This window comes from Hoplias malabaricus, chromosome 13 (assembly GCF_029633855.1).
Source record: "Hoplias malabaricus isolate fHopMal1 chromosome 13, fHopMal1.hap1, whole genome shotgun sequence".
In the NCBI taxonomy this organism is placed as follows: domain Eukaryota; kingdom Metazoa; phylum Chordata; class Actinopteri; order Characiformes; family Erythrinidae; genus Hoplias; species Hoplias malabaricus.
In genome coordinates, this window is record NC_089812.1 from 21,726,647 (window position 1) to 21,753,699 (window position 27,053).

The window sequence follows — 27,053 nt, forward strand, 5'->3', positions numbered from 1 at the left end:
ACCAAAGCTCTTTTCCTGTGCACGTGGACGTCTGACGTGTTGATTAATAATTTAATGGTTATGTATATATTTTAAAGATTGGCCTACATTAAATGTTTTTTCCTCACATGTTCCAGCCTGATGTTTGCTGCCACACACACACACACACACACTACCTGCAGCACCTTTACGCTGGACCATGTTGAGGCTCTACATACATGAATTCATAATGTCCACAAAGCTACTCAACACTCAAACAACACAGAAGGCAACAACCATTGTGCAGACGTGAATGATTATTATTTCATGAGTGTTTTCTGACATGAAGGAACTGGCACATTCATCAACAAGGCACATAAATATATGACTAAACTCTAATTTCCATTTTACTGCGATGTTCCATTAGCCTACATCCTGCATCAAACATAGGCTCATAGATTAATCATGGCTTTGAATAAACTACAAATCTCAATATTTATTCCCTTTTGTTATTCGTCCGTCTCCGTTCCTCGCCTCGTCTGCTGCCGTTTGATGTCGCTGTGTTCATTTCTTGACTTCATCTTTTTCTGTTATCACTGCAACAAAGAAACAATAGATTTGAGAGCAAATTAAGAGAAACGGGAATGAGAAAAAAAAGGCAAGGAGAGAAGAGGAAAAGTTTTTGAAACGAGGGAGAGGCAATGATTGAGATCACTATGAAGGCTTTTGTTAGGTGTGATATAAGAGAAGACATTTTGCATTTTGTAAGAGATCGCCAAACAGTAGTCTCACACTGTGTCAGGTGAACATTTCTGAGGCTGTTGGAGCTCCAATTACTCCAACACATGTGGAAAATAACCATCAACACACTGCTGTGTGTTGGCAGTTAATACTATATCCTGATATCAATCATCATCAAAGGTAAGATCATTGTTTACTCTGAATTACTCTGGGAAATGTAGAATCATCACTGTGTTGCTATGATACGTTAAAGAGAACAATGAAATGTCTGTGACCTGCTTTGGTCAAAACACCACAAGGAACAAACCCATCAACAGCATTCTCCCCCATCTAAACCGCCCTGTTCAGAACACCTGTTCCTTTAAATGATAACAATCCCCTTACAATTCACCCTGACCCCGATTGCACAGCAGTGAGGAACAGACGCTCCTCAGTGCTCTTATTTGTCCCCGCTCGTTGCGTCTGTTTTGACGTAATTAACCTTGTGGGTCCAGCGCTGTGATTGGACAGACGAGGGGGCGGGGCATTTCTTAGGTACTAAGGTTATGTCATCTACATAACATGCACACAAAATCAGAATGTGCCTGATTCATCCTGGCAGATCAAAAAAGAAAAAAAATGGATTGAGTTGTTATATTTCTTCGTGTCTATGTTGGGATTAATTAATTAATAATTTTTTTTCATAATATGTCCTCTTTAAACATAATTACCTTATTATATACTTCATTATACTTCACCATCTTCTAATGAATTACATTTACATTCTGCTTCAGTGGGTTCATCTCTGAAATTTCTCTGTTGGGTTCAACATCATAAAGAAAGACCAAAACATATATAACACCCTTCATCTTCTACTATTACATCCTGCTACACATTTTTGTTGCTGCATCCAAAAGGAAAACTCTCACAGTTCTCCTTCTCCGCGAGTGATCCACAGGAGCACTCTGTCTGATAGAACATCATTCACTCTGACTGAAGGGTTCTCGGAGACATGGGTTTGCTGTTAGTGAGTGACAGGCAGCTCCGCACACACAGCGAACCACCAATCACAATCAATCCTGCTCAGCTGACTTTAGGCTGGACTGACAGAACAGTGTTATATGAATACAGTGATGTCACAGAGAGTCGATCAGTGTGTTAAAGTCCCAAACCTCCGCCTACAGCCTCGCTTTAGAAGAGCTCCCAGCGCTCTCCTGCTTCTGCATTGAAAGCCTCTCAGTGTAAGATGGTTCTCACTCAGACACTTCAGAGTAAGACATACTAAAACAAAGCTGAAGTATAATCGCACATATTATTAACAAGACATCAGTTTGTCAGTGCATGTGAACATTATTGTGGGGATCTGAAGCCTACCAACCCACACACCATGAAACAAGACCACAGTCAGTGTTCTCTGTGCTGCCTAAGTGAGGAAACATTGGATAAAATGAGCTGTGATTTTGTGCTGAACCTTATGAAGAGTACAGAGATTTCAGAGTTGGTCTCATCTGAGTCTGTCCAATCACAGCGCTGGACCCATGTGAGAGCGCAAAGATGAGGTTAAACGCAGCAAAACAGACACAACAGTAAGAGCACTGGGTAAAAACTGAGAAGAAAGAGAACCAAGCGAAAATGTCTAAAAAACAGAGTTTCTGCTGTGTGGTTTGATCCTTGTGGTATGTTGAGCAAAGCAAGATAGTCCCAGTTCAACTCTGTAATTTGGGAGAATATGACACCTTTAATTCTTGCATATTGCAATAGCTACTACTTAAAAACAACACTGGTATGGATTAAAAGTTTAGAATTTCTTCTAAACTTGTTTGAAGGAGCTGTGAGTGCGAAATAATTATTAAAAAATTGCATAGTAGGTATTAATATGATAACATATGTGAAGTCACCATGTGACGTAGTTTTGGGAGCTAGACCACGCCCCAATTACCTCTCCACAGCTCTATTTATACCCCTTCACTCTCACTCCATCCCCGTGTCAAACATCATCACATCCACCACCACTCCATCTCCCCCCTTTAGTGTACATCGTACATAACTGTGGACACAGACGTTGATCTGTGCACACACACGCCTCGGAGCCACCTCGAAGTCCAGCCCAAACCCTCTGAGTTCGACCCCCACTCTGCCGCTTCTCTGGGCGTGGTCTATGCTATGAAAAGGGTTAATATGTTACAAAGCTAAATGCAGTTTATAACAGTTTAATCATAGTGCGTTTGTCTTGATTTTGTGGTGCACCTCTAGATACGGTGTGTATCTCATTACCTCGGACCTCCAGCTTGCACTCCACCTGGTCCTCTCCCAGGTCGTTTACAGCTTTGCAGATGTACTGCCCCCCATCGAACAGACTAGGCTTGCGGATGCTCAGGGTCAGCACTCCCTGGTTGTTATGCATGAGGTACTTGGGATCCCCACCAATTATCATCTTGTTTTTCATCCAGATGATCTTGGGCTGGACGAGAGGAGAGGGCAGTGAAGAGAAACATGATTTAACTGGTTTAGGTGCAGCAACTTTCCACAAATGTATATGATTGAATCTACATGCCCCCCCACCCCATCCCCATACACACACACACACACACACACACACACACACACACATGCGCCCACACTTACTTTGGGACAGCCACGGACAGCACAGCTGATGGAAGCATTGTAGCCTGCAACGACACACCTGTCCACAAGGGGTGTTATAAACTTGGGAGAGCTGTTCATGTCTTTCTCCAGGTACGGCTGTTTATTATACTCGAGACCTAGTGAGTAAAAATGGAGAGTGGAGAGAAAATCTCAAATTCCAAAATATTTATATCATATTCATAAACACAACAATCAACCAAAACCTCAGGGCTCCCACAGAGAAGGTGTGATGTGGTGGTGGATCATTCTCAGCGCTGCAGTGACACTGACGTGGTGGTGGTGTGTTAGTGTGTGTTGTGCTGGTGCGAGTGGATCAGACACAGCAGTACTGCTGGAGTTTTTAAACCCCTGTCACTGCTGGACTGAGAATAGTCCACCGACCAAAAACATCCAGCCGACAGTGTCCTGTGTCACTGATGAAGGACTAGAGGACGACCGACACACACTGTGCAGCGACAGATGAGCTACTGTCTCTAACTTTACATCTACAAGGTGGACCAACGAGGGAGGAGTGTCTCACAGAGTGGACAGTGAGTGGACACAGGGTTTAAAAACTCCAGCAGCACTGCTGTGTCTGATCCACTCGCACCAGCACCACGTCAGTGTCACTGCAGCACTGAGAATGATCCACCACCACATCACACCTGCTCTGTGGGGGTCCTGAGCGCTGAAGAAAGTAAAAGAAAGGGGAAGGGGGTGAAAAGGCATGCAGAGTAATAGGAGAACTACAGGCCCGTGTGTGTGAGTGAGTGAGTGAGTGAGAGAGAGAGAGAGAGACCTGTTTTGGCGATGACGGCCTTGTTCTTGCTGACTCCTGCCTCCTCGCTCTGACCACAGATGTTTTCGCTGAAAACACGGAACAAGTATTGGTTCCCCATCACCAGGTCAGAAATGGTGCAGCTGGGCCTGCGGTTGTGTTCATACACTGTGAACCACTCCTGCCCAACAACACACACACATACGCGTCACTGAAGAGCTAGAACAGAAACAAATGTGTTGTGCAGTGTGTTTTTTATACATTTTCCAAGAAAAAAAAACTGTTGTCGTATTAAAAACAGTGTGAAAAGTGAAGTGTTTATTGGGTGCTACATTCGTTCTGAGCTCCATTAGGAAAAAGCTGCAGAAGTCTGTGATGGAATTGTTCTGTTGTTGGGGATCATTTTTTGTGTCCAAAAGTAATTTGGGTTCAGACGATTTAGATTGGGATCTCGATGTTCGACATTGTGAATGTAGCAGATTAATGCTTCAATAAAATAAATGTCATTTTTAATACGACACACTGTTACCACAAAAAGACAAAAGCTGGAGAATGTTTGAATTTTTACACTAAATGCTTTAAAACGTATTTGTGCACCTGATACATGTTGGTGTGTAGCGTACATCGTACATAACTGTGGACACAGACGTTGATCTGTGCATTAACACGGCTTCCGCTTAACTTCATAAAGAACAGATCAGCAGGAGTCCACAAAATTTTGTCTGTGTATTCTATATAATGAATTCAGAGTGTGTGTGTGTTTTCAGTGCTGACCTTCGTCTTCAGGTCTGCTTTCTGGACGGTGTAGCCAATGATTTCACAGTTGCCGCTGTCTTTGGGGGGTTTCCAATCCAGTGCAGCGTTAAAGCCCCAGACATCAGTCACAGTGACAGAAATGGGAGGGCCTGGCTTTTCTGTGTCCATCAGCAGGTGTGTGTGTGTGTGTTGGGGAAAGCAAAAAAAGATAACAAAAAACAAAAACAAAGTGAGACATCACTACACAGCTAAACATAGACCCAGTGTCCTCCTTTTAACCAAGACACAGGTTGCAGTGAGTTAATCGAAAGAGAAGGAGATGGAGAGAAAGGGACGAGGGGGTGAGGGAGATGAAAGCAAGGGAGAGACATGTTTAGAAGAAGACAAAAAGAGAGAAGGGAATGGAACTGAGGGGAAAAGAGAAAGATAAAAGGTGAAAGAAATCCAGTAAAGAGAGATGCAGAGAGGAATGGGATGTTTCTACAGGACTGGGTTATTATTGTCTAGGTCCTGGGAGAGTGTTCATTACGAGCTGAAATAGTTTAAAAAAAAACAAAAGAAAATACATAAAAGCCAGGGACAAAAATTATAAAATCTATTTAATTGAATGTGAAACTGTCCAAAGGTGTGAGTGTGTGTGTGTGACAGGGCGAGTGAGTGTCTGGATGAGTGACAGGGAGAGAGAGAGTGCGAGTGACTGGGTGAGTGTATGTGACAGGGGGAGTGAGTGAGTGAATGACTGGGTGAGTGACAGGTCGAGTGAGTGTGCGAGTGATTGGGTGAGTGTGTTTGTGCTTGGGCAAGTGAGTGACTGGGTGAGTGTGTGACTGGGGGAGTGTGTGAGTGACAGGGCGAGTGAGTGACTGGGTGAGTATGTGAGTGACAGGGCGAGTGTGTGAATGACAGGATGAGAGTGAGTGACAGGGCGAGTGTGTGAGTGACAGGACGAGAGTGAGTGACTGGGTGAGTGTGCGCGTGACTGTGTGAGTGTGAGTGACTGGGTGAGTGTGCGAGTGACTGGGTGAGTGTGCCCATGACTGGGTGATTGTGTGTGTGACAGGGCGAGAGTGAGAGACTGGGTGAGTGTGCGCGAGACTGGGTGAGTGTGTGTGTGACGGGGCGAGTGAGTGATTGGGTGAGTGTGTGTGTGACTGGATGAGTGTGCACGTGACTGGGTGAGTGTGAGACTGGAGCCCTGTTCAGTGTGTATTCCAGCCTTGCACCTATAGATTCTGGGTAGAAGAGGATGAGGTGCTAACAGAAGATGAATGAATCCATAGATAACGGTAGAATATTATAAAATCCTTCTTTTGATTTCATTAATTGTAAATACTGTCAGGCACTTCCTGCAGGGACTGAAAGTCACGAAACGTGAACACAGTCTGATATATACACTTCACAAAAACACACACATATAGAGTAAGAGAAAAAGAAACAGAAAGAGGGAGGCAGATATATGCGAGTGTGTGTGCATTTGGCATTAATCCTGGTTGTGCTGCAGGATGCTGGCAGCTCAGTGTGACTAAGTGGCTGTCTGGCTCATCAGAGCGGTTTCAACGCTCTCATTAGCTCCTCTCCCAGCGGGAAAACCGAGCGAGGGTCCGTTAATCCTGTCCTAATCCTGCCCTACACCCGCAATAATCCCAACCATTCCCTCAGGAATAATCCTCACAGGCGTCCGACCTCTCCCACCCGCCGCTCCGGTGCAGACGGGCCTCGGAAATGTCAGAAGGCTCAGCAGGTGGCAAAATGCACGGAGGCGTTTTTAAAAATTTAAAACAAGCATCAAACAGAAAATCGACAGCGTTCACCTGGTATCGCTCCATTTGAGTAAACGTTTAAGAGACGTTTGAACCACGCGCTGAAGCCACAAGTCGAGTGAGTTTAAAGACAAATCTGTAACTCAGACTTAAGAAGTGATGGGTCAGAGAAGGATCTTTTGAAGAGCTGCTTTAGAGCTTTAGAGACTGTACGGAGGGTGAAGGAAGGACTCACAGATGATGAATCCTCCTGGTTTTCTATGATCTTTTAATGATTTCTGAACATAAAAGTCCCTCTCCCAGAACTGACTTCAGCGGACGATTCAGTCTGTGAGCCTCCGCGTATCAGACACAGGGCCTATGCTGCACAAAAATGGTAATAGGAGAAGATATCTTTGGTTCGTTTAAGCATGAGTCTCTTAAATGGTCTACAGTACCAGTGAAAAGTTTGGACACCCCTCTCAGGGACGGTTTCCTTTATTTTTAGGCCATTTTCCACATGTTGTGAATGTGCAGCACCAGTCAAAAGTTTGGCCACATCTTTGTTTTTTATTGTAAATGAATGTGGAAGACATTAAAACTGTGAAGGAACACATATGGAATTTTGGGGTAAACACAAAAGTGTTAAACAAACCAGAATACGTTTTATACTTTAGATTGTCCACAGTAGCTCCCTGTTGCTTTGATGACAGCTTTGCACACTCTCACCGTTCTCTCAGTCAGCTTCATGATGTCGTCACCTGGAACGGTTTTCAGTGAACAGCTGTGGCCTCGTCGAGAGTTAATATGTAGAACTGTCTCCTTCTTAATGTGACCGTGACTTGGCTTGTGCAGATGTAGGGGCTGGTACACAGTTCAATACAGTGCCCAGCTCGACTCCACCAATCATTAATGAGGAGATGTGTCCAAATTTTGACTGGTACTGTACATTAATTGAATCATATTCAGGCTCATAGAGCCCAGACATCCTGGAGCTGTGTGACTCCTGTTGCCACCCAAATATCCTACTGTTTTCATATTTTTTTGTTGCAAGAAATACATGGGCCACTTTTGGTTCACATGCAGTTGTCCAGCACCAACAGTGGCTCTCTGCCAGAAGAGAGAACAACACAGGTTCTTTACATAAAATCATGTACACATCCTCACAACAGTGTCATAATAAAGACTATTAGAAACACTATTCCCCCTTTCACACATGCACGGTAATCCAGAAATGTTCCGGAGTTTACCCGGAGGAGCTGTATGTGTGAACGCAACCACTCGCAATATTTGTCCCGGACATTACCCGGACTTTATCCTGGTAGCGGCGTAGTAAAGACTCAGGGTGAAGTCTGAGTCGGTGCATGTGAGAAAGGCACGGGAAATGTTCCGGAGTTTTTCCTGCATGCGCTGCACAGGCTCCGCCCCCACGGCTAAAGCACATGTTTCATTTCCCACTGCGAGAGCACGTCTCGTGTGAAACCACTATGGGACATCTCTGGAGCCGATAATTCCAAGTTTCTTTATAAATTCTCCAGAATTCATGTGTGAAAGAGGCATTGTAGTGCCCTGCTGCACTACACAGATATACAGAGTACACACCTACGATTTGGATCTCGATGGTGGCTTTGTCCACCATGTTCTCGACGTGGACGGACATTGTGTACTGTCCTGAGTGCTCCCTGGTGGCCTGTCTGATGAAGAGGATGGTGTCCACCTCAGTGGTGCGAACATTGACCATCGATGTGTCCAGTGGAGCTCCGTCTTTCGTCCAGGTCACGGTGGGACGAGGTTTACCCTGAGAGGGAAGAGCACACAGCCGAAGTGGAGATGGGTGGAGGCATGTGAGTGTGTGTGTGTACACAAGTATCTGACATCACTGATGTAGGTCAGAAATGGGACTGAGCAGGAAGCTAGATGACCACTGTAGGCTCAGGTATGAACAAACCTGAAACAGCACAGAGGTTTAGCGTGTGAAATGAAGAGTGGCCTGACCTGGAAAGGAATGACGAGGTTGACCTTCTCGCCCACTTTCTTGATAAACTTAGTCCTCAGCTGCCGGGGAAGACGTATCTTGGGATGCTCTGAGCAGGACAAAGACATACAACACAAAGTATGAGAGAGTAGTGCACTTCGTAAACAAAAACTAAATCAGAGAGTTATATCCAGGTTTTTGCTGAATTTATTCATCAAGATCATTCTGTTCTAGAGCATTGTTTAGAGAATGCTGCTGTGGGGCTTGTGGGGTTTTGACGAAAGCAGGTCACTGATGTTTCATTAAGATCCAGAGCTGTGTTCCACTGTGGAGAAGGGGGCGAATATGTTCCGTTTAAAACTGAATTTCTCAAGGACATATTTCAAAATTATAAACACAGACTGTCTCTTTTATCAAGTCTTCAACAGCTTCCTCCTCGTTATTTGCAAGAAATTTATATTAAATTAACAGTGGTTCTCAAAATGGGAGGGAGTCAGCAAGACAAATGAATGAGACACACAAGGCATGTCACTTGTAATTATTCCAGTTTTAAAAAGTGATTTGTCACTTTACTTTGCTTTGTTCCGTATGAATTATCACTTTTGAATGAACTAAAATCCTGAAAATAAATTCCAGTGGAGTCTGAAAGCCAACACACGTAAGTGTCAGAGTGGGAATAACAGTAGTAATACTTTTATTAGTGTTTCACAGTTGAAAAACTGAATGAACACCAGTTTACAAATATAAAATCACCTTAGTCAAAACCAAGTAATATACGCATCAATTAAAAATGGTCCACGTCTTCCTATAGGGCACATTAAGTAATGAGTCTCATGGAATATGGAATGGGAAACTTATAGGAGAGGATCTTTAGTTTGGGTTAATGCCCACAGTCCTCTGGAAGGTGGGAGCCTTTCATATAGATGTGTTGCTACCTTTCCTAAAGGGAAGGAATGTCCAGCGTTTGGAGGGTCATTTGGTAACTCACAGAAGATGTTCCCAGAATAACATAGCATGCCCTCTTTTGCACATCTTCCAATAGTACTGATAATACGTTGGTAAAGCCACACAGGAACTGCACACTCTAGAACTGACCTGATAAAACTGGTATAAATGTCCAAAGAAGGGAGGAGGGGGTCTTTAAAATATTCTTATTTACAAAAAGGGGACATTACAGAAAAAGTGTGGGAACCATTGAATTAATGTTATTAATATATTACAGATATAAATGTCCTAAAAATGAGGGGCTTGAGCTGAATAAAGGGGATGACACGATATAATCTTTTTCTAATGGAGGACAGAGAACTAAAGCAGATAGAGAGAGAGAGCCTCACCAGTGATTTCTCTAATGGTTACTCCTTGTGTTATCTCTGCTGGAGGGCTGCGGCCAGCGATGTTGACTGCCACCACCCGGAACAGATATTTCTCGCCAACCTGCAGCCCCCTAACACGGTACATGTTCTTCTCCACGGGGGTCTCGTTGGCCTGCACCCACTCACTCCCTGAGACAAGCGCACACATTTGTGAACACACACACACACCCATGTATAAACAACCAAAACCAAATATACTTCAGCAATAACTGAATAAAAATAAAGCATTGGTTTCCTTGGAGCGTAGCATCAGAACTCTGTTCTGCAAAACAAATCACACACAAAAAGCCAAGAGGCTAATGAGCAGAGATGAGGACTGACATTTCGCTCCTGTACATACAAATCTAGAGATGCTAGTGACGTCTACTTTCCTATTTATAACCTCCTCGGGCCTCAGGCTAATTACTCAAACGTTGCGGTTCTGCAGACACAGACCCAGGGCCACTGTTTCTATGCAGATTTACTCAAGAATCAGGGCATCACCAAGCTGATGGTCCCCAACTGCTGATTAACAATTGGCGTGCCCCCATCCACCACAGGAAACTACATTCACAAGGATATGACAGAAAGAAAAATACAGGTTGAAAAACTTAAAAACAGAGCCCTAGAACAGTCATGGAGCTCATTTTTAACAGAGGGCACATGGGTTCTCTTCTGGGCACAGGCTGGGTCCAGAATCACACCCCAGAGAAATACTGCTCTACTGTGGTGACGTTCCAATGTCAACAGCAAATGTTAGTCCCTGTGTTGTTCACTGTCAGAGACCCACAGTTCACTGTAAATGACTCAATACAGATTATGTACTCTGCACTTTCCAGTGTGTGTTACAGTGTTCACAGTTTCTGACCATCTGCAAAGTGTAAATTAATGGCTAGGCATAACCAATTACACAGCAATACACCCTACTTCTATTACAGTGCCTGGAGAAACAGCACCTCAAACTCAGAACACGCTGCTCCCCTGAAGACAAGCAGGTTTGGATCAAGATTTGGAGGTGAGACCTCCTAGGAAAGCCTTGGGGGGCCAACTAAGGGCGTTTTCCCAAGTGGTCTGTGTGGATCCCAATGCCTGGGTGCAGTGAAAGGGACAGTGACACCCCTGGGAATTTCCTTAAAAACAGGCAGGGTTTGACCCAGATGTCTGGCTAAAGCCCCATGCGGATTAGATTAGATGCCTCCTCTGTGATAAAACTCTCGCATCTAGATAGCAACGAAAATCTAGAAGACATCCGAGTTTCTTGTTCCTGAATTATCACGTTGTCACATAAGTGAGGACGAATATATGCATAAATGAATATATAAGTAATGCTATATAAGTAATGCCTGCAGCTGCTGTTATAATCACTCCTTTTATCAGCCTGTCTCGTCTTCCTTTTCTCACTGACCTTATATATATATATATATTTTTTTTTTTCCTTTAAGGAATCTCTCCCAGGTGAAGTCCGGAGAACTTTTAACCCCTACACCCCTTAACTCTTCCATTTTCATATTGTTTCACTGCTAAGAAAATGTTTTCCTTTATCTGAGGCTAAATACAGTGCACAGCAGTTCACAAACTCTGACTCCTAATTTATCCGACCTGAGGCGAGGTCTGCCTGTTAAAATGCAGAGATTTGAATCTGGACAGGATTAAAAAGATCAGACGACCGATGAGTTCAGTAAAACAGTGGGTAATTCTGCCTATAATTTTCTCTAAAGACATTAGGCAAAAACAGAGACATGGTTGATTTGGACGGAAATAAAATTACAGAGCACACCCCGTAAAAGAGAGAATTACCCCAGGACCCCATGGAAAGATAATCCCATCCTGATAGGGCCTGAGTCTGATGCTGTGGTCACTCCTGGCCTTCTAATCATCTCCATCTTCAACAAAACTAATCCAGTCACTCCCTAATGTCTAATAAGCGCTGTATAATTTTCATTCATATATTTATACTGAGGGCAAGTAATAAAAGAGGCTAGTGGAAGGGCCAATGCTAATGGAGCAGTCCTATGGATGCTAATACCTATATATATATATATATATAAATATGCATTTTAGCCCTAACAAAGACACAAATATTTATAAGTAATACCACGTAGTTTGAGTTCCAGCCTTTTAGCATGTTCATACCTTTTCTCTGATTGGATTCTTTATCCTGCATATTGAATACATACATCCCCCACTAACAAGTCTTAGCATGCGCTATCAAGAGTGGATAACAAGCTCCTCATCCACACAAGCAGGTCACCTCCTTCAATGCAGTACTCAATGATGTATCCGTCCACTCCCCCTGCGCCGACCCTGTCTGGGGGGAGCCACTTCAAGGCACAGGTTCCATCAGTGATGTCTTCCACCATCAGCCTGGTGGGCTCACTGGTCGGTGCTAGAGTAAGAGGGAATACACAGGTTACATTAGTCTCATTGAAACACGATTTCTACACTTAGAAAAAGATCTCATTTGATTTAAGTTTTACTGATGAAGGAAATGAGACTGGGGCAATCACAGTTCTTTCTGGTTTACGTTCCTAAGCTAATCGTCTTTTCAGGTGGAATGGTGGTTTTACGCAGCTGAAGTGTATTTTGTACGTTTTTATTCACTGTTTGAATTCCCACAGAAACTCATTTGTAACTCGAGTTGTTTAGATTGGTAGCACTGTCGCTAATGCAGTTAGCAGTCTCCTGAGTTTGGAGACATTTCTACATTAAGTGATCTGAAACTATGTCAATATTACACACCTATGGAGCAGGAATAGAACAATATCCTCATCTAGGTTCATGCTTAGGTTCATTCCTCCGACAGCCAGGACGGGTTGATAAACCTTTGCTGAGATTAATGAGGTGTTTTAAAATATATAAAAAAACAATCAGTGCTGTACACACCGATTGGCATGAAGGGTTTGGAGGTGACACTGGGCTGAGAAACACCAATTCCATTCACAGCAAACACCCTCATCTCATAGAACACGCCCTCTATCATCTTCTTGGCCTCGTACTCTGTCAACTCGTAGATGTCAAAGTTAAGCTTGGTCCATCTGGATGAGCCTTTCTTCTTCCTCTCCATCAGATACCCTGAAAACAAGGGCCACGGTTCAGTACCAAACACTGGTGTTTTTAGATCAAATACACATTTCCCAACATTTGATACACCCAAACAAACCCACATTTTAGTGCAGACAGTGGATGGTTCTCAGTCCAGCAGTGACACTGGGGGGTTTAAAAACTCCAGCAGCACCGCTGTGTCTGATCCACTCGCACCAGCACAACACACACTAACACACCACCACCACGTCAGTGTCACTGCAGCGCTGAGAATGATCCACCACCACATCACACCTGCTCTGTGGGGGTCCTGAGCACTGAAGAACAGGGGGAAAGAGGGCTAACAATGCATGCAGAACAACAGATGGGCTTTAGTCTGTAAGTGTAGAACTCCAAAACACACCTCTCTGATCAGTGGAGCTAATAAATACAGCGTGTGAGACATGTTTTAGTGCCTGAAAACCATTTGTTAACACAACACCTTTAAAGCTTTATGTATTTACAAATGGCTCAAACTTCCACTTAAACTGGAACCTGACTGTCTTCTCTGGGATTTAAACCATAATCTCTACAGACTCCGGTAGTAATTAGGTCACAGCGGTATAAAGCTCTAATGTTTGTCTTCTCTCCTGGAGAGATTTTGACAGGAACACACCCTGCCTTGCCTTCCACACTCTGCTAAGCAAGCTGAACAGCAGCGAGACCGGCGAGGTGAAGAAACCTGCCTTTGATTACAGCTCCGCCGTCGAATTTAGGAGCATCCCAGATGATGGAGGCTGTATCCTCTCCAACTCCCGTGCAACGGACATTCTCAGGGGGATCAGGGACATCTGAATACAACACAGCGCAGGGACAGAGAGAAGACAGGAGCAGGAGTGGAGGGCAGGTCAGTGCAGGCATTGAGAAAGACAAATAAACAGTGCAAGGTTCGGGAATGAGGGAAATGCTGCAGTAGGCATTAATTCAGAAGATATATTGCAGACTATGTTTTACCCTAGATATTTATAACACAACATTTGTAAATGTATGTTGCATTACATACTGAAGTATCAGCATTATTATTAAACCTTTTTAAATTTTTAGAGCTCTCAGCTCCTATCAAATGTTTTGCTTCCATTACTCGTTAGCCTTGTTAATCCACTAAATACTTCACCACACACACCTCTCGGTTGATCGACTATGCTTGGGATGAAGGGGTAAACCGTGTAAATGTGATTTGTTCATTGAACTGTCTCTTTAAGTTAATGAAGACTAAAAGCACCCACGCTCCCTCACCCACGACTCTGATGGTGAGCTCTGCCTTGTCCTCTCCCGCTGGGTTGGTGACAGTGATGCTGTAAACGCCTTCATCTCCTCTCTCTGCTCCCTCGATCACGAAGCTGCTCAGGTTCTTCCTGCTCTCAAGCCGCACACGGCCCTCAGCGTTAGTGATCTCCTGCCCACATCATTAGATTAGGGAAATCAGTAACTACAGTAATTCAGTTCTGAACATCACACCATCATCAGCCATAAATGCCAGGCATTGCCAGAGTATTACATTCATGCAGCTATTCAAAATAAGAGAAGTTGTTTGTTTAGTGTTGGTTTGATTTAGCTCATACCCCCACCACCCCTCACACACACACACACACACAGTCTGCGAGAGTGAGACTCTTCCCATCTGTGAATCTTCATGGCCCACACAAAACAGCTTTCCAGTTACTCTCTTATACACTGTAATCAAAAGTTTGGGTACACCTGATATTTTTAATACATCATAATGTTCTTTTGTCAGTTTGCAGTCTCTTGATATTTGTTTGTTTATTTATTCATTCTTCCTTTGTAACCACGTCATTCTGAGGGTTTACAAGGATTGGAAGGCATAAACACACACTGGACATTACAGGGCACATACACACTCATTTCACCTAGTCGCTTTCACACACTCACACCTGTGGACAGATTCACACACTCACAAACTCACACACACCTGTGGACAGTTTCACACAGACAATCCACCTACCGACATTTGTTTGGTGGGAGGGAAGCTAAACACCCAGAAGAAACCAACACAAATACAGGGAGAACACTAACTTCTCATATAAATGTTTTCATAAATAAAATGAAAGAATAAAACCTGACTAAAGCCGTCGGAAATAAAATAAAAAAGCAAATGTTTCATATTTCCTCTCTTTGGAAGGAGAAAAGTTCTCATCCGCTCTCCTTTCAGGTGTATAAGCAATGTTCTTTAGTTAAAACCTGCAGAATTCTTCACATCAATCACAAGTGGTGAAGCTAAATTTACCCAAAGGACTGGCACCAAGCGCTTTTAGCAGAACACAACAGTGGCGAGAAATTTGTCTCACATATCTGAATATCTGCACATCGCAAAAAAAGACAAAGTGTCCAGGAACTTTGACAGGCATTGGATTGGAGGCATGTTTAGGAGAACGCAGTGCAGACTGATACAGCGCTAAATACATGAGAAACCCCCTTCAGCTCCTCACAGTAAGGCCTTTCTTCCAGCAGACTGTGGGCGCTGGCTCTCCTGTGATCTCTACGTCCAGACGCAGCTTGTTCCCAGCCACCACAATAATGGTGTTCTTGTTGACCATGCTGCCCGTGGTGTCCAGGTGGATTTTGGGAGGGTCTGAAGACGGAGGGGGAGAAGGGGACACAACGCATCTTAAATATGACTGTTTTTTGCACAGCATTCATTCAAATGTGATATGATTTTCTATAAGAAATGGCTGACATTAAATCGGTCAATAAATCGGTCACACAGCACACACACTTTCAACCACATTCAAACTCTCCATCCTAATATATCTACCTTAGTAAACACCTTGGACACACACCTTGTAGTGTCTCCTCTTACAGCTACAGAAGCCCTGAAGGTTAAGCTGAATAAAAAAAATAGTGTATGCTCTTAAGTTTAAGTTACACATTATTTTATTTTTTCCAGCCTGTTATACACAAGAAAAACAGTTGAAAAAACATTTCTAGCATCACTTGTACAATTCTAGCCTTTTTTTTTTTGCCCTCAGGCGCACCTCATTGGAAGGGAAAACAAATGTGGAAGAAAACAATTATGATGTTTTTGAAGACTTTTGTAAAAGTGATGCTAGAAATATATTTCAACTGTTTTGGTTTAACAGGCAGACAATAAAATAATGTGGAAACTATACTAAACTTACTGCTTATTCAGCTCAAGGCTTCCATATACAGCATTAGAGCTAGACACAGCAAACTTTGCAGGATTGTAGATCCTATGTCTGAAGAGTGTGTGTCTGTGCTAAAAACACTCTAGTTATTATTTTAAAGTTTTAAATAATATAGCATTTTTAATTTCTTTAATGAAGTATTCATTTTAGAGACAAAATACGTCTTACAAGAGCAACTATGAGTTCACTGAGTTTGAGTCACAAACAAATCAAATAAATATGATAGAAGTACTCACCCTGCCGAGGAACATAGTTGATCTTGATTTCTGTACCAAATAAAGAAATCAAAGACAAATCAGTTCACAGAGAACGACCAAAATACAGTGTATCAATAACCAGCAGTGTATCTGAATTTAGCTGTTTGTGGGAATCAAACATGCAATGGGCACAAAGAGGTAAAACCTGATGTTTAGTGGCAGCTTTTGGCTTTCCCCAAAGATTAAAGAGGTCATATCACACTGCAAGCTTCAGGATCAATGAAGTGCTATCTTATTTTATCTGGCTCACTGTTTGTTGTGGATAGTAAATAAAATGCTACATATGTGCTGTAGGCACTGTGATTCTTGGCTCTTAATAGCTCCCCTGTGAAGAACCCAGTATGTTTCTGTACATCATCATCATCATCATCATCATCTTTCCGCTTGTCCATTTCAGGGTCGCTGTAGTTTCTGTACAGTGAAGCTAAATGATAACTTGTATGCATCTAGTTTACATGCAGCACAGACATATTTAAATACACTGTAGTACAGAAAAAACACATGTTGGTGTGGGGAAGGGGACTGTACCTAAGAAATTGAGCTTGGCCGACAGAGAGAGCGCGTAGCCGTCAGGGACGAAGGTGTAGTCTCCTGCATCCTCCGGCTTCACATCATCAATCACCAGCTTGTGGACCCTGAGTGACCATGACCCAATGTTACCATGGCAACAGCAATTTACAGGACTTCATGCTTACCTCCAAAAACCCACAGTCACTCTAAAAACAACAGTTTCCACGGTGACAAAGAAGATGCTGTAATTCAGTAACTACATGTTTAAAAAATTGGAGAAGCCACGGTTTAATTCAAAGTGTTTAAACGAACTGGATAAAACAGTTAAAGTGCTTGTAATAAGACAATTAGTGTCTTTTGAACAAATAACTGTCATGTTTTAAAAACTACAGACATTAATAAATAAAAATTATTACATATTAAAGCCACTGTCCACTCATTTTCATTCTTTTTAAGTTCTGGAGGAAGTGATGAAGGTTTGTCTTTAGATAGATTTTTAAAGTAATGTTTTCTGCAATTATTAAGGTTTATATATGGTTTAAAAATCTGTTAATAAATGGTTATTAATTAGGTTGTAAACACCTTAAATGCCATTAATAACCATTTGTAACACAGAGATATAAAGGGAAACAGTGACCTCTTTTTTGTCTAATGCTGAAAGTGTCAGAACTCACTGAAAATGGCGAGGTAAAGAATAAGTTGAGACTTTAGTTTAGAAATTTAGTCGTTTCATATGTTATGGTTCACCACAACATCATCAGTGTCTGAAAAAGACTTTCTATCTGAGCTTAATTGATTAAACTTGGTTGTTAATGGGTTAAAGTTATAAAAAGATATGTGCTGGAGCTGACAGGGTTAATGTCGACTGTTGGAGGAGAGACAGTGGGGTCAGAATGCAGACATCTGAGGTTTAACTGTAGATGGATGTGGGTTCACTATTTGGCAAAAAACAGGCCACTGTTGCATTTTCTTTAACGGATTATTAATGATTTTATTGCATTTATAACATAATTAATAACCATTAATAAACATATTGTAAACACTTTTATAAGTTTAGTTTTATTCTAAAGTGGTAGCGCATACCTTTCATTACGTTTTTTTAATACTTTTTTATAAATTTAAAAACCAGCCAACAGTGGATTTAAAGCAAATGAAATGTATTGTGCTTTCATAAACTGTTCTGTATTTCTGTGTATTATTCCAATTTTAAATCCACGGAGTTATAAATGGTATTGGGAATTGGAAATCACCTTTTATTAGCTGCGTGAATGTGCCGATGTGACTCTGTACATTCATCATCATACAGCCATGTAAGTACTTCGCCTGTAAACATACAGTATATAACCTACACATCTGTCAGAGATGGTGACGCGTGAGGCCATGTATCAGAGTCAGATCCGTGTGATGGTGAGCGAGTGTGTCAGGACCCCAGGGAGTTGATGGATTTACCTGCCGGTGTGGGTCATTTTGATGCGGTTGCTTGGAATGACCTCCACTCCATCCTTGAACCACTTGCCTGTTACTTTTTCATCAGACACTTCACATTTAAACATAGCCTGCTCTGTGGCCTTCACGGTCAGATCCGCGATGCTCTGCAGCACCTCCAGCTGTTTATCTGAGACACAGAGAGACAGGAGGGTGGGCACCTGTCAGCGTGTGGGCGTTCGGTTGTGTTGGGGTTACAGCAACTGTCTGTGATAACTAATCCGGCTGACATCATTTCTGTGCTTCTATAGCACTGTAGCCAATAATGGTACTCTGACCATTGGTGCTTAGGTCAGAGTATTAGGTGTACAAACTATTATTTGTGTAGTGTATAATTATACTTCAGACATTCTCCTGCTCTTTTGTTATTTTACATTAACAGTTGTGTTGTATTAAAATCACAACTGATTTTATTAAACAAAAAATAAACTAAAACATTTTGAGATCCATCAGAAAAAAGCGCTGCTGAAGACTGATGGATTTGTTCTGTTCTTGGGGACAATATTGTCTCTAAAATTTCATATGAAGTTTGGTTTAGACGATTTACAGATGGAAATTTTGAAGTTTGTGTAACACAGCGTATTAATACTTCATTTTTAAATTATGTGCAGCACGTAGCACAGCAGGTAGTGTCTCTGTCACAGCTCCAGGGTCCTGGAGGTTGTGGGTTCGAGTCCCACTCTGAGTGAGTGTCTGTGAGGAGTGTGGTGTGTTCTCCCTGTGTCTGTGTGGGTTTCCTCGGAGTGCTCCGGTTTCCTCCCACGCTCCAAAATCACACGTTGGTAGGTGGATTGGAGACTCAAAAGAGTCCCTAAGTGTGAGTGTGTGAGTGAATGTGTGAGTGAAATACAAGTTAGAACAATTCATTCATTCAATCATTCATTCATTGTCTGTAACCGTTATCCAGTTCAGGGCACCAGTCCTTCACAGTGCGACATTCACTCACACACTCACACCTATGGACACTTTTGAGTCACCAATCCACCTACCAACATGTGTTTTTGGAGCATAGGAAAACACACGTTGACACAGGGAGAACACACCGAACTCCTCAAGACTCAAATCCACAACCTCCAGGACCCTGGAGCAGTACAGATATTAATTACAGACGTATTATCAAAGTACTAATCAAGGATACATCATGTTAATATTAAAAACATTATAACAAATATACACAAGGTTCACATTACCTTCCACCTCCAGCTCTCCCTTTGACTCCCCCCCACTGGTGTAGACATAATATGTCCCTATGTCCTCCTTTGAAGCCTCATTGATGATCAGCCAGTGTTTAGTTCCGTCTTTCTTGAAGCGATACTTCCCGTCTCGACTCAGCTCCACCCCATCCTTCATCCTGCAGAGTGAGAACACAGGGGAGAGACAGAGTGGAGAAGGCCACAGACACTAAGAAGAACAACTCTTATTCTCAGTTCCATTCCCGGGACCACCTCGTACTGCACTGTTGATAGTTTTCTGTCATTTACAAACGCAAAGATTTCAGGAACTCAAAGGCTATTAATAAAAATACATTTGTCCACAGGTGTGAGTGTGTGAGTGACTGGGTGAGTGTGTGATACTGTCCACAGGTGTGAGTGTGTGAGTGACTGGGCGAGTGTGTGATACTGTCCACAGGTGTGAGTGTGTGAGTGACTAGGTGAGTGTGTGAAACTGTCCACAGGTGTGAGTGTGTGAGTGACTGGGTGAGTGTGTGATACTGTCCACAGGTGTGAGTGTGTGAGTGACTGGGCGAGTGTGTGATACTGTCCACAGGTGTGAGTGTGTGAGTGACTGGGCGAGTGTGTGATACTGTCCACAGGTGTGAGTGTGTGAGTGACTAGGTGAGTGTGTGAAACTGTCCACAGGTGTGAGTGTGTGAGTGACTGGGTGAGTGTGTGAAACTGTCCACAGGTGTGAGTGTGTGAGTGACTGGGTGAGTGTGTGAAACTGTCCACAAGTGTGTGTGAGTGACTGGGCGAGTGTGTGATACTGTCCACAGGTGTGAGTGTGTGAGTGACTGGGTGAGTGTGTGATACTGTCCACAGGTGTGAGTGTGTGAGTGACTGTGTGTGTTTGTGAAACTGTCCACAGGTGTGAGTGTGTGAGTGACTGGGTGAGTGTGTGATACTGTCCACAGGTGTGAGTGTGTGAGTGACTGGGTGAGTGTGTGATACTGTCCACAGGTGTGAGTGTGTGAGTGACTGGGTGAGTGTGTGATACTGTCCACAGGTGTGAGTGTGTGAGTGACTGGGTGAGTGTGTGATACTGTCCACAGGTGTGAGTGTGTGAGTGACTGGGTGAGTGTGTGATACTGTCCACAGGTGTGAGTGTGTGAGTGACTGGGTGAGTGTGTGAAACTGTCCACAGGTGTGAGTGTGTGAGTGACTGGGTGAGTGTGTGATACTGTCCACAGGTGTGAGTGTGTGAGTGACTGGGTGAGTGTGTGATACTGTACACAGGTGTGAGTGTGTGAGTGACTTTACAAGGTCTGTTTTCTGTGATTTTGTCTGTAGTCTCACCATATAACGTTAGCTCCATCTTCAGACACTTCCACTTCAAACTCCACTTTGTCCCCCACCACCACATGGATGTCATCCAGCAGCTTAGTGATGGTTACTGGAGGCTCTGTAGACACACACACACAAAATACATTTTACCTGCAAGGGGCAGTATACTGAAGGGGCAACACAACATATCAGAGTCTTGCAGAGTCAAAACTGCAATGTTTGTATGCAGATGTTATAGTTTGAGATGATACTGTGCTGCACCAACATTATTTCTCCAGAATCGTCTATGATGCCTTTTAATACGACTAGGATAAATGTAGGCTTTTTCTTTAACTGATGTGATGTAGTCTCTGTACCCAATTATGTCCCTAGCATAAGTCCCAAATGTCAGTATACTGAACACTCCATATATAATACACAGGACACTTCAAATATAAAGTGATGATGCTTCACCTTGAACAAAGACCTCAGTGAAACACTTGTCCTCGTCCACCACACACTCATACGCAGCATCGTCTGACAGTGTAGATTTGTTGATTATAAGCTTGCGGACGCTCCCTATGGTCTCAAACAGATACCTGGAAAAACAGCATCACAAAAGAAAGAGGCATTCGCAAACTCCCCTGAGGAAAAAGAAACATTCATGTTTCTACACACCTTCACAGTCAATGTTTAAGCATTAACACATGAGAGGACGTGCCATAATGTCAGATATTGGCCCTGGTGTGCTGTGGTTCAGGGCATAAGGCTGCAGGCAGAGTCCTGAAGATCAGTACCGTAGGGCCAGTATGGTCTGTGTACCTTTTGTTAATTGGTTTTCCATTTCTAATCCTGCAGTAGAAAACGGAGAACGACCCACTTCCCTGTTTTGTAGTGTATCAACAGTACCGGAGAATGTAGATTTTATTTGTTTTTTTCTTTTCTTCCAACGCATCAGAACACAAACACAGGGAGCATTAGAATCAGAAATGTTTTGATTTTAGTTCATGATAAATAGTTTTTTTCCCTAACAGGAGGACAACAGATAAACAGCTATGTGTCACATAAACGTCACTGCGTTAATGTAATAAACGTGCTGCGATTTTGCAAACTAACTTAATATAAGCCTTAGAACACCCACTCCTGACACCCACGTCCCCAGTGTGTACAGAAATCTCAGCAGATGTTCCCCGTCCTTGACCATATTTTTAATTAAATTGTGAAATGGGTCAAGTTTGTTCATCTTTAATCTACCACCCGAATATGTTCCTCCGACTCAAAATATATGGTGTTATTAGTGTTAAAAACTTCCGGTTCTGGCTGAAATCTGCGCAGCCCATAATTAGCAACAAGCAGGAATGAAAAAAAAACCTAATTATTTTAATTCATATTTGTTCATATTTTTTGTATTTTGTTGTATTTAGTTTCATTGTGTTGTAGAAAACGGATTGTTTTCCTTAAATCAATTATATTTATATCATTCAGAACAGGGAAGGGGGTTGGTCTCTGTTTTTCTATTGCAGAATTAGAAATGGAAAACCTATTAATGAAATGTACACAGACCAATTAACTCACGTTACAGCATGAACCTCGAGTGTATTACTGCAATTATACCACAGTTCGTTATCACTGTTTATTGTTAGAATTTAAGATAGAGGACAGATATATGATTTATCAAGTCATATATCTTAACACTTTTCTTCTAGTGTAAATCCACCATTAACAGTGGATTAACATTATCGTGTGTCAGGAATGCGGAGGGCGGACTGACGAAGACGGACGCACACGCTAAAACACAGTTACTTTTATTTACAACATATAACTAAACAGAGACAGAGACTTGAGCAAAAAACCAAAACGAGGGAAAGCAGAAACACAGACAGACTTAAGACTCAATGACGACGGAGAAACAAAACAATGACAGAGGAAACGAAGCGAGGAACGGACATTGGAAATGAAACAACTGGACACGAAACACTACAAAGGTGAAATGTCCGACAAGAGGAAGTGAGAGAAGGGGACTTAAATAAACACAAGGACACCTGAGCCTAATAATGAAGGGGCAGGATTACAAACAACACTGACGAGGACACTGACAAGGAGGAGGAAAGAAGGCGGGGCAAGGGCGGAGACATGGACAACAACAAACAGAGTTATGTGCTGAGAGAGCACATGGCGGGGAAAACAGACATGACAGGATGAGGGCGTGACATCGTGATATATGACACATGTTGAAACGACTCTGTTTAAGTTCAAAGAGCCATGAACGAAAATGAGAACAGTGGAGAAAAGTTAAAAAAAAAAATCAATACCTCAACTCGGACTGACCACAGCTCCAGAAAGCACGTAGACACAGCATTTTCCTGCTTTATTTTCCTTGCAATTTCCTTGCAAAGACGGGTCTGCTGTGCTGTGACTCTAGTCTCTGTGTTTGTTCTGGAGCTTCTTTGGCTCGACGCCCTCAGACATCATTGTGTTTGGTGCTGAAGTATTTACCATACTTTGCTTCCAGCCGGGAACTCATTTTTCGGGGGTTCTGGAATCTATTTATGTTCATGGAAATTCGCCAAACCGTTTAAAATTATGTGTGTGAAGGGAAACCGAACCAATTTCACGTCAGTGGATTAGGGCTAACAGGCACCTTGCCCATAGTCTTATTAGCACTGGTCTTTGTTGCTAGGTGATGTGTATTTTGCAGAGTAATACCTGAAGAGCTTTGGCCAAAAAGCCATTACCGTGCAATATTGGAGGGCAGGGTCAGAACTAACAGTGGTATAATCACACCTATCACAGGCTCACTTTGCTGAAGGCTTAATCTCCTGTCCATTTTTCAGCCATTTGACATGGGCATCAGAATCAGCCAGCTCCACAGACATCACGATCCTCTTGCCCTTTTCCACAGAGTACGCAGGCTCCAGCTTCCGGATAAAGGCTGAGGAACAGAGGACATCAGGGAAAGGTTCAGAAATAAAACAACCTATGTTCTACATTTTAGGAGTATTTTATTTTATTTTCTGTACCTTTTATTGCCGGACCACCGCCGGTCTAGAAGAGCCTATGCGCTTACTGACTGACTGACTGACAGCTAATGTTGAAACACACATGTGCAAATAGGAACTGTTAATTCAGCTGTGTTTCACAGAGAGAACTTAAGATGGTGCCACTACACCGTCTGTTGTTATTTCAGCCTTATTTCACATTCCAGTTCGTGAACTAACTTTTGAACCATTCAGTGGTGACCAGAGGTCCCCTTTTCCCTGGAAAGTACTCATTTTCTGACCTATAAAATGTGTGTTCAAGAGTTCAGAGAGTTAAGAGTTGAATTCGGAACACACCACTTCAGTGCTCCACAGTCCACCGCTGTGAGCAACTTCTATTTATCACAGTCTCTTCTTTATGTTTGGACAATGTTTCTGGGACACAGCCTTTTGAGTTCTACTATATATGTCCCTATAACGACACGAATACACGGACACACCTCACCATTACTGACTTTCTGACGAGTAAATTACATCTGCACAGCTATGTGTTTAACTTTACACAAAAACGGACAAAATCTCTGGATATTAAAGAACACCAGAGCGAGGTGTTACTCAAAATAAACGAGTCTGTGAATTACTTACAACTGTTTTATCAGTCGGACCCTTATAGAAATTTAAGTCAGTAATAAATGTCCAGTTCCAGCGATGCCCTTTTCCTTTATCAAGTGTAAATTACTTGGTTGATAAAATATTAAGGTGCTTGGTTTTAGAGATATTAAAAAATGTTTGATGTTACATCTGACCAGTGCAAATCAGTGTTTTAGTTAGTCACCTCATCTTTAAACAGCTGGACTAAAATCTATTAAATATATTTGTCCATATGGGCTCTCAAAAACCAATCCACTCTAGAACCTAGGAGAACGTCATTGCGTGAACTATTTAAGGTACTAATTTAACAAAGAATCCAACCTAACCTCAGGCTGTGATGTGAGTAAGTGTGCACCTCACCATCGCTCTTCTTGGGCTCCACCCTCATCTTCTTCAGCCTCTTCAGCATGCCCCTGAGGTCAGTAATGCCGTATTGGAAGGCGATCTTCTCGTAGTCGCACGGCTTGGCATTCTTCAGGATCTCCCACACGTCCACCTCCTCCACAGGTTCCTCCTTTTTCCACTCTCTGATGAACACATACAGAAGGTTAGGTGACATTTTTAGAGCTGTAAAAAGTTGGGTTCTCTCCAGGTTAATTTACACTACATTTATATTTAAAATACAGTTGTGTTCATACTCTTCTGACTATTTTTAATGGGTTCACTTCTGTCACTGAGAAGAACAGACCCAAAAAAAACCCTATGCTCCAATGCTGATAGATGGAAGACGAACGTTAATGACTTCAGTGAATTCAGTATACAGCATTTAAGATCAATGTTATTGTTGTTCTACTGTAGTAAAATGACTATAAAACTATTGTGAACACAACATTCTTTGTATCCACATTTAAAACAGGATACTTATAGTATAAAAGGTACATAAACCTGTGATACATTAAATGTGCAAATGAGTGTTACAGGATTTTTTGTGTAACATATTTGTAATTAAAATTGCAAACATTGTCCTGCTTTTTGTCATTTTACATTAACAGTAAAATTTCAACAATTAAAAAGTAATTTGAAATGTATTTGTCCCTGCATTCGTTATGAGTTCCATAGCAATGGTGAATATTTTTCTGTTTTATTTTTTGTTTTTTTTTACTTTTAATAAAATGACAGTTGTCATTTTTAATACGACTCAACACTGTTGCCAAAACATGACAAAAAAAGCTAGAGAAAGTTTGAATATTTAATTACAATTATACGTTACACAAAACGCTAGCAAACCTATTTGCACACCTAATATCACAGAGGTTTACAGTGAAGGTCCTTTCTCTAACCGGTGCTTTGCTGAACAGCTAAGGGTAGCAGATTCTTACTGATCAAGAAAAGCAGAAACAAAGACACTGCGTCTACTGTCTATGATGCAAAGCACTGAATAGTACCCCCTTGTGGAGCATGTACTAAACGTGTGTGAGCAAGTGTGTGTGAGTGACTGAGTGAGTTACAAGGGAGTTTCTTGAGGTGCTTTGCATTTAAAACAGAATGAAATCAAAGTAACTGAGCAGAATGACCAGTTCCTGACCTTTTCTTGAGGAGACCGCTGAAGTCCAGGTCACCAGCATCCTCTCCAGCACCTCCCCTACAGGTAGAAGAGAAGGAATTATATTAATACCAGGTGAATGTCATCAGATAATAAACCTCCTGAAGGCTTAATCAGCTATACATATTACAGCAAAAAGAATGTTCTCAATGCAAGGGGCTAATCTAACCAACGAGTTCCTTCATTTAAAATACACTACAGTAAAAGCCCTTTCTAACAGGAATGATTCAACCGTCAACTTTGAAACTTTTCCTGAATCCTGAATTGTCAGCAATCTAAGCATCGGCCCCATCACTGGAGATCGCAGATTATAATCCAGGTGATGGTTTGGCCTCACTCTCTGGGTGGGTAGGATGGCCCCTCTCTCCTCATCACTGCCTATGGTGCTAGCACCTGTTTGCTGATGTGACAGATCTGGGCAGTTTGCATTCTCCCCCAGTGTTCAATGCATTGTATCATCAGCAGTTTGAAAAGAAGCAGTGGGCTGGCTTCAAATATCTTGGAGGAACCACATTCTCACCCCCTTCTTTTTCATTCATGACTCAGAACTGCAACATCAGCCTTTCATGCTGAAGATGGAACTTCCACAACAGATAAAAATGCATGCATCCCTGTAACATACCGTTTAAGGGCTACAAGTTATTGAATATTGCAAAGCCTTAATATTTCCAGTAACGCTAACCCAGTAAAACAGTGGGCATTTAGTGTGAAGGAATGGCACTGCTAGAACTAATTCTGTGGAACAAGCTTCATTGGTTTAACTAAAGGGGACATGGGTTGTCCTTATGCAAAATGGGTGTGTGTTGTGGAACATCCATGGTGTGTGTTTTTGTGCTGTGTTTAGTTTGTAGTCACTGGCAAACAGACATCATGATAAAAAGATTTGAAATAAACGGAATAACCACTACTTCATATAGCATACACATGCACACATTCACATGCTGCACATGCAGCAAGGTTTACAGCCACTGTCTCATTAAATAAGGAATATATTAATAATT

The 27,053-nt window shown here is 42.3% G+C and overlaps 1 protein-coding gene across 1 annotated transcript in view; it reads right to left on the reverse strand.

Annotated features, from left to right (window-relative positions):
* Window positions 1–297: 297 nt before the first annotated feature.
* mybpc2a (myosin binding protein Ca) overlaps window positions 298–27,053 on the reverse strand; it is a 34,663-nt gene continuing 7,907 nt past the window's right edge. The window contains exons 8-29 of the mRNA XM_066641638.1: window positions 26,035–26,091; window positions 24,870–25,036; window positions 23,680–23,812; window positions 21,355–21,479; window positions 20,914–21,019; window positions 19,591–19,751; window positions 18,365–18,530; window positions 16,934–17,040; window positions 16,385–16,414; window positions 15,432–15,574; window positions 14,221–14,380; window positions 13,671–13,775; window positions 12,787–12,975; window positions 12,155–12,289; window positions 9,886–10,053; window positions 8,572–8,660; window positions 8,179–8,374; window positions 4,856–4,995; window positions 4,103–4,262; window positions 3,304–3,440; window positions 2,953–3,139; window positions 298–554 (exon numbers count right to left, since the gene is read on the reverse strand). Of these exons, the coding sequence (XP_066497735.1) occupies window positions 523–554; window positions 2,953–3,139; window positions 3,304–3,440; window positions 4,103–4,262; window positions 4,856–4,995; window positions 8,179–8,374; window positions 8,572–8,660; window positions 9,886–10,053; window positions 12,155–12,289; window positions 12,787–12,975; window positions 13,671–13,775; window positions 14,221–14,380; window positions 15,432–15,574; window positions 16,385–16,414; window positions 16,934–17,040; window positions 18,365–18,530; window positions 19,591–19,751; window positions 20,914–21,019; window positions 21,355–21,479; window positions 23,680–23,812; window positions 24,870–25,036; window positions 26,035–26,091 (2,893 nt within the window). The 3' untranslated portion in view covers window positions 298–522. The remainder of the gene's footprint in view (window positions 555–2,952; window positions 3,140–3,303; window positions 3,441–4,102; window positions 4,263–4,855; window positions 4,996–8,178; window positions 8,375–8,571; window positions 8,661–9,885; window positions 10,054–12,154; window positions 12,290–12,786; window positions 12,976–13,670; window positions 13,776–14,220; window positions 14,381–15,431; window positions 15,575–16,384; window positions 16,415–16,933; window positions 17,041–18,364; window positions 18,531–19,590; window positions 19,752–20,913; window positions 21,020–21,354; window positions 21,480–23,679; window positions 23,813–24,869; window positions 25,037–26,034; window positions 26,092–27,053) is intronic.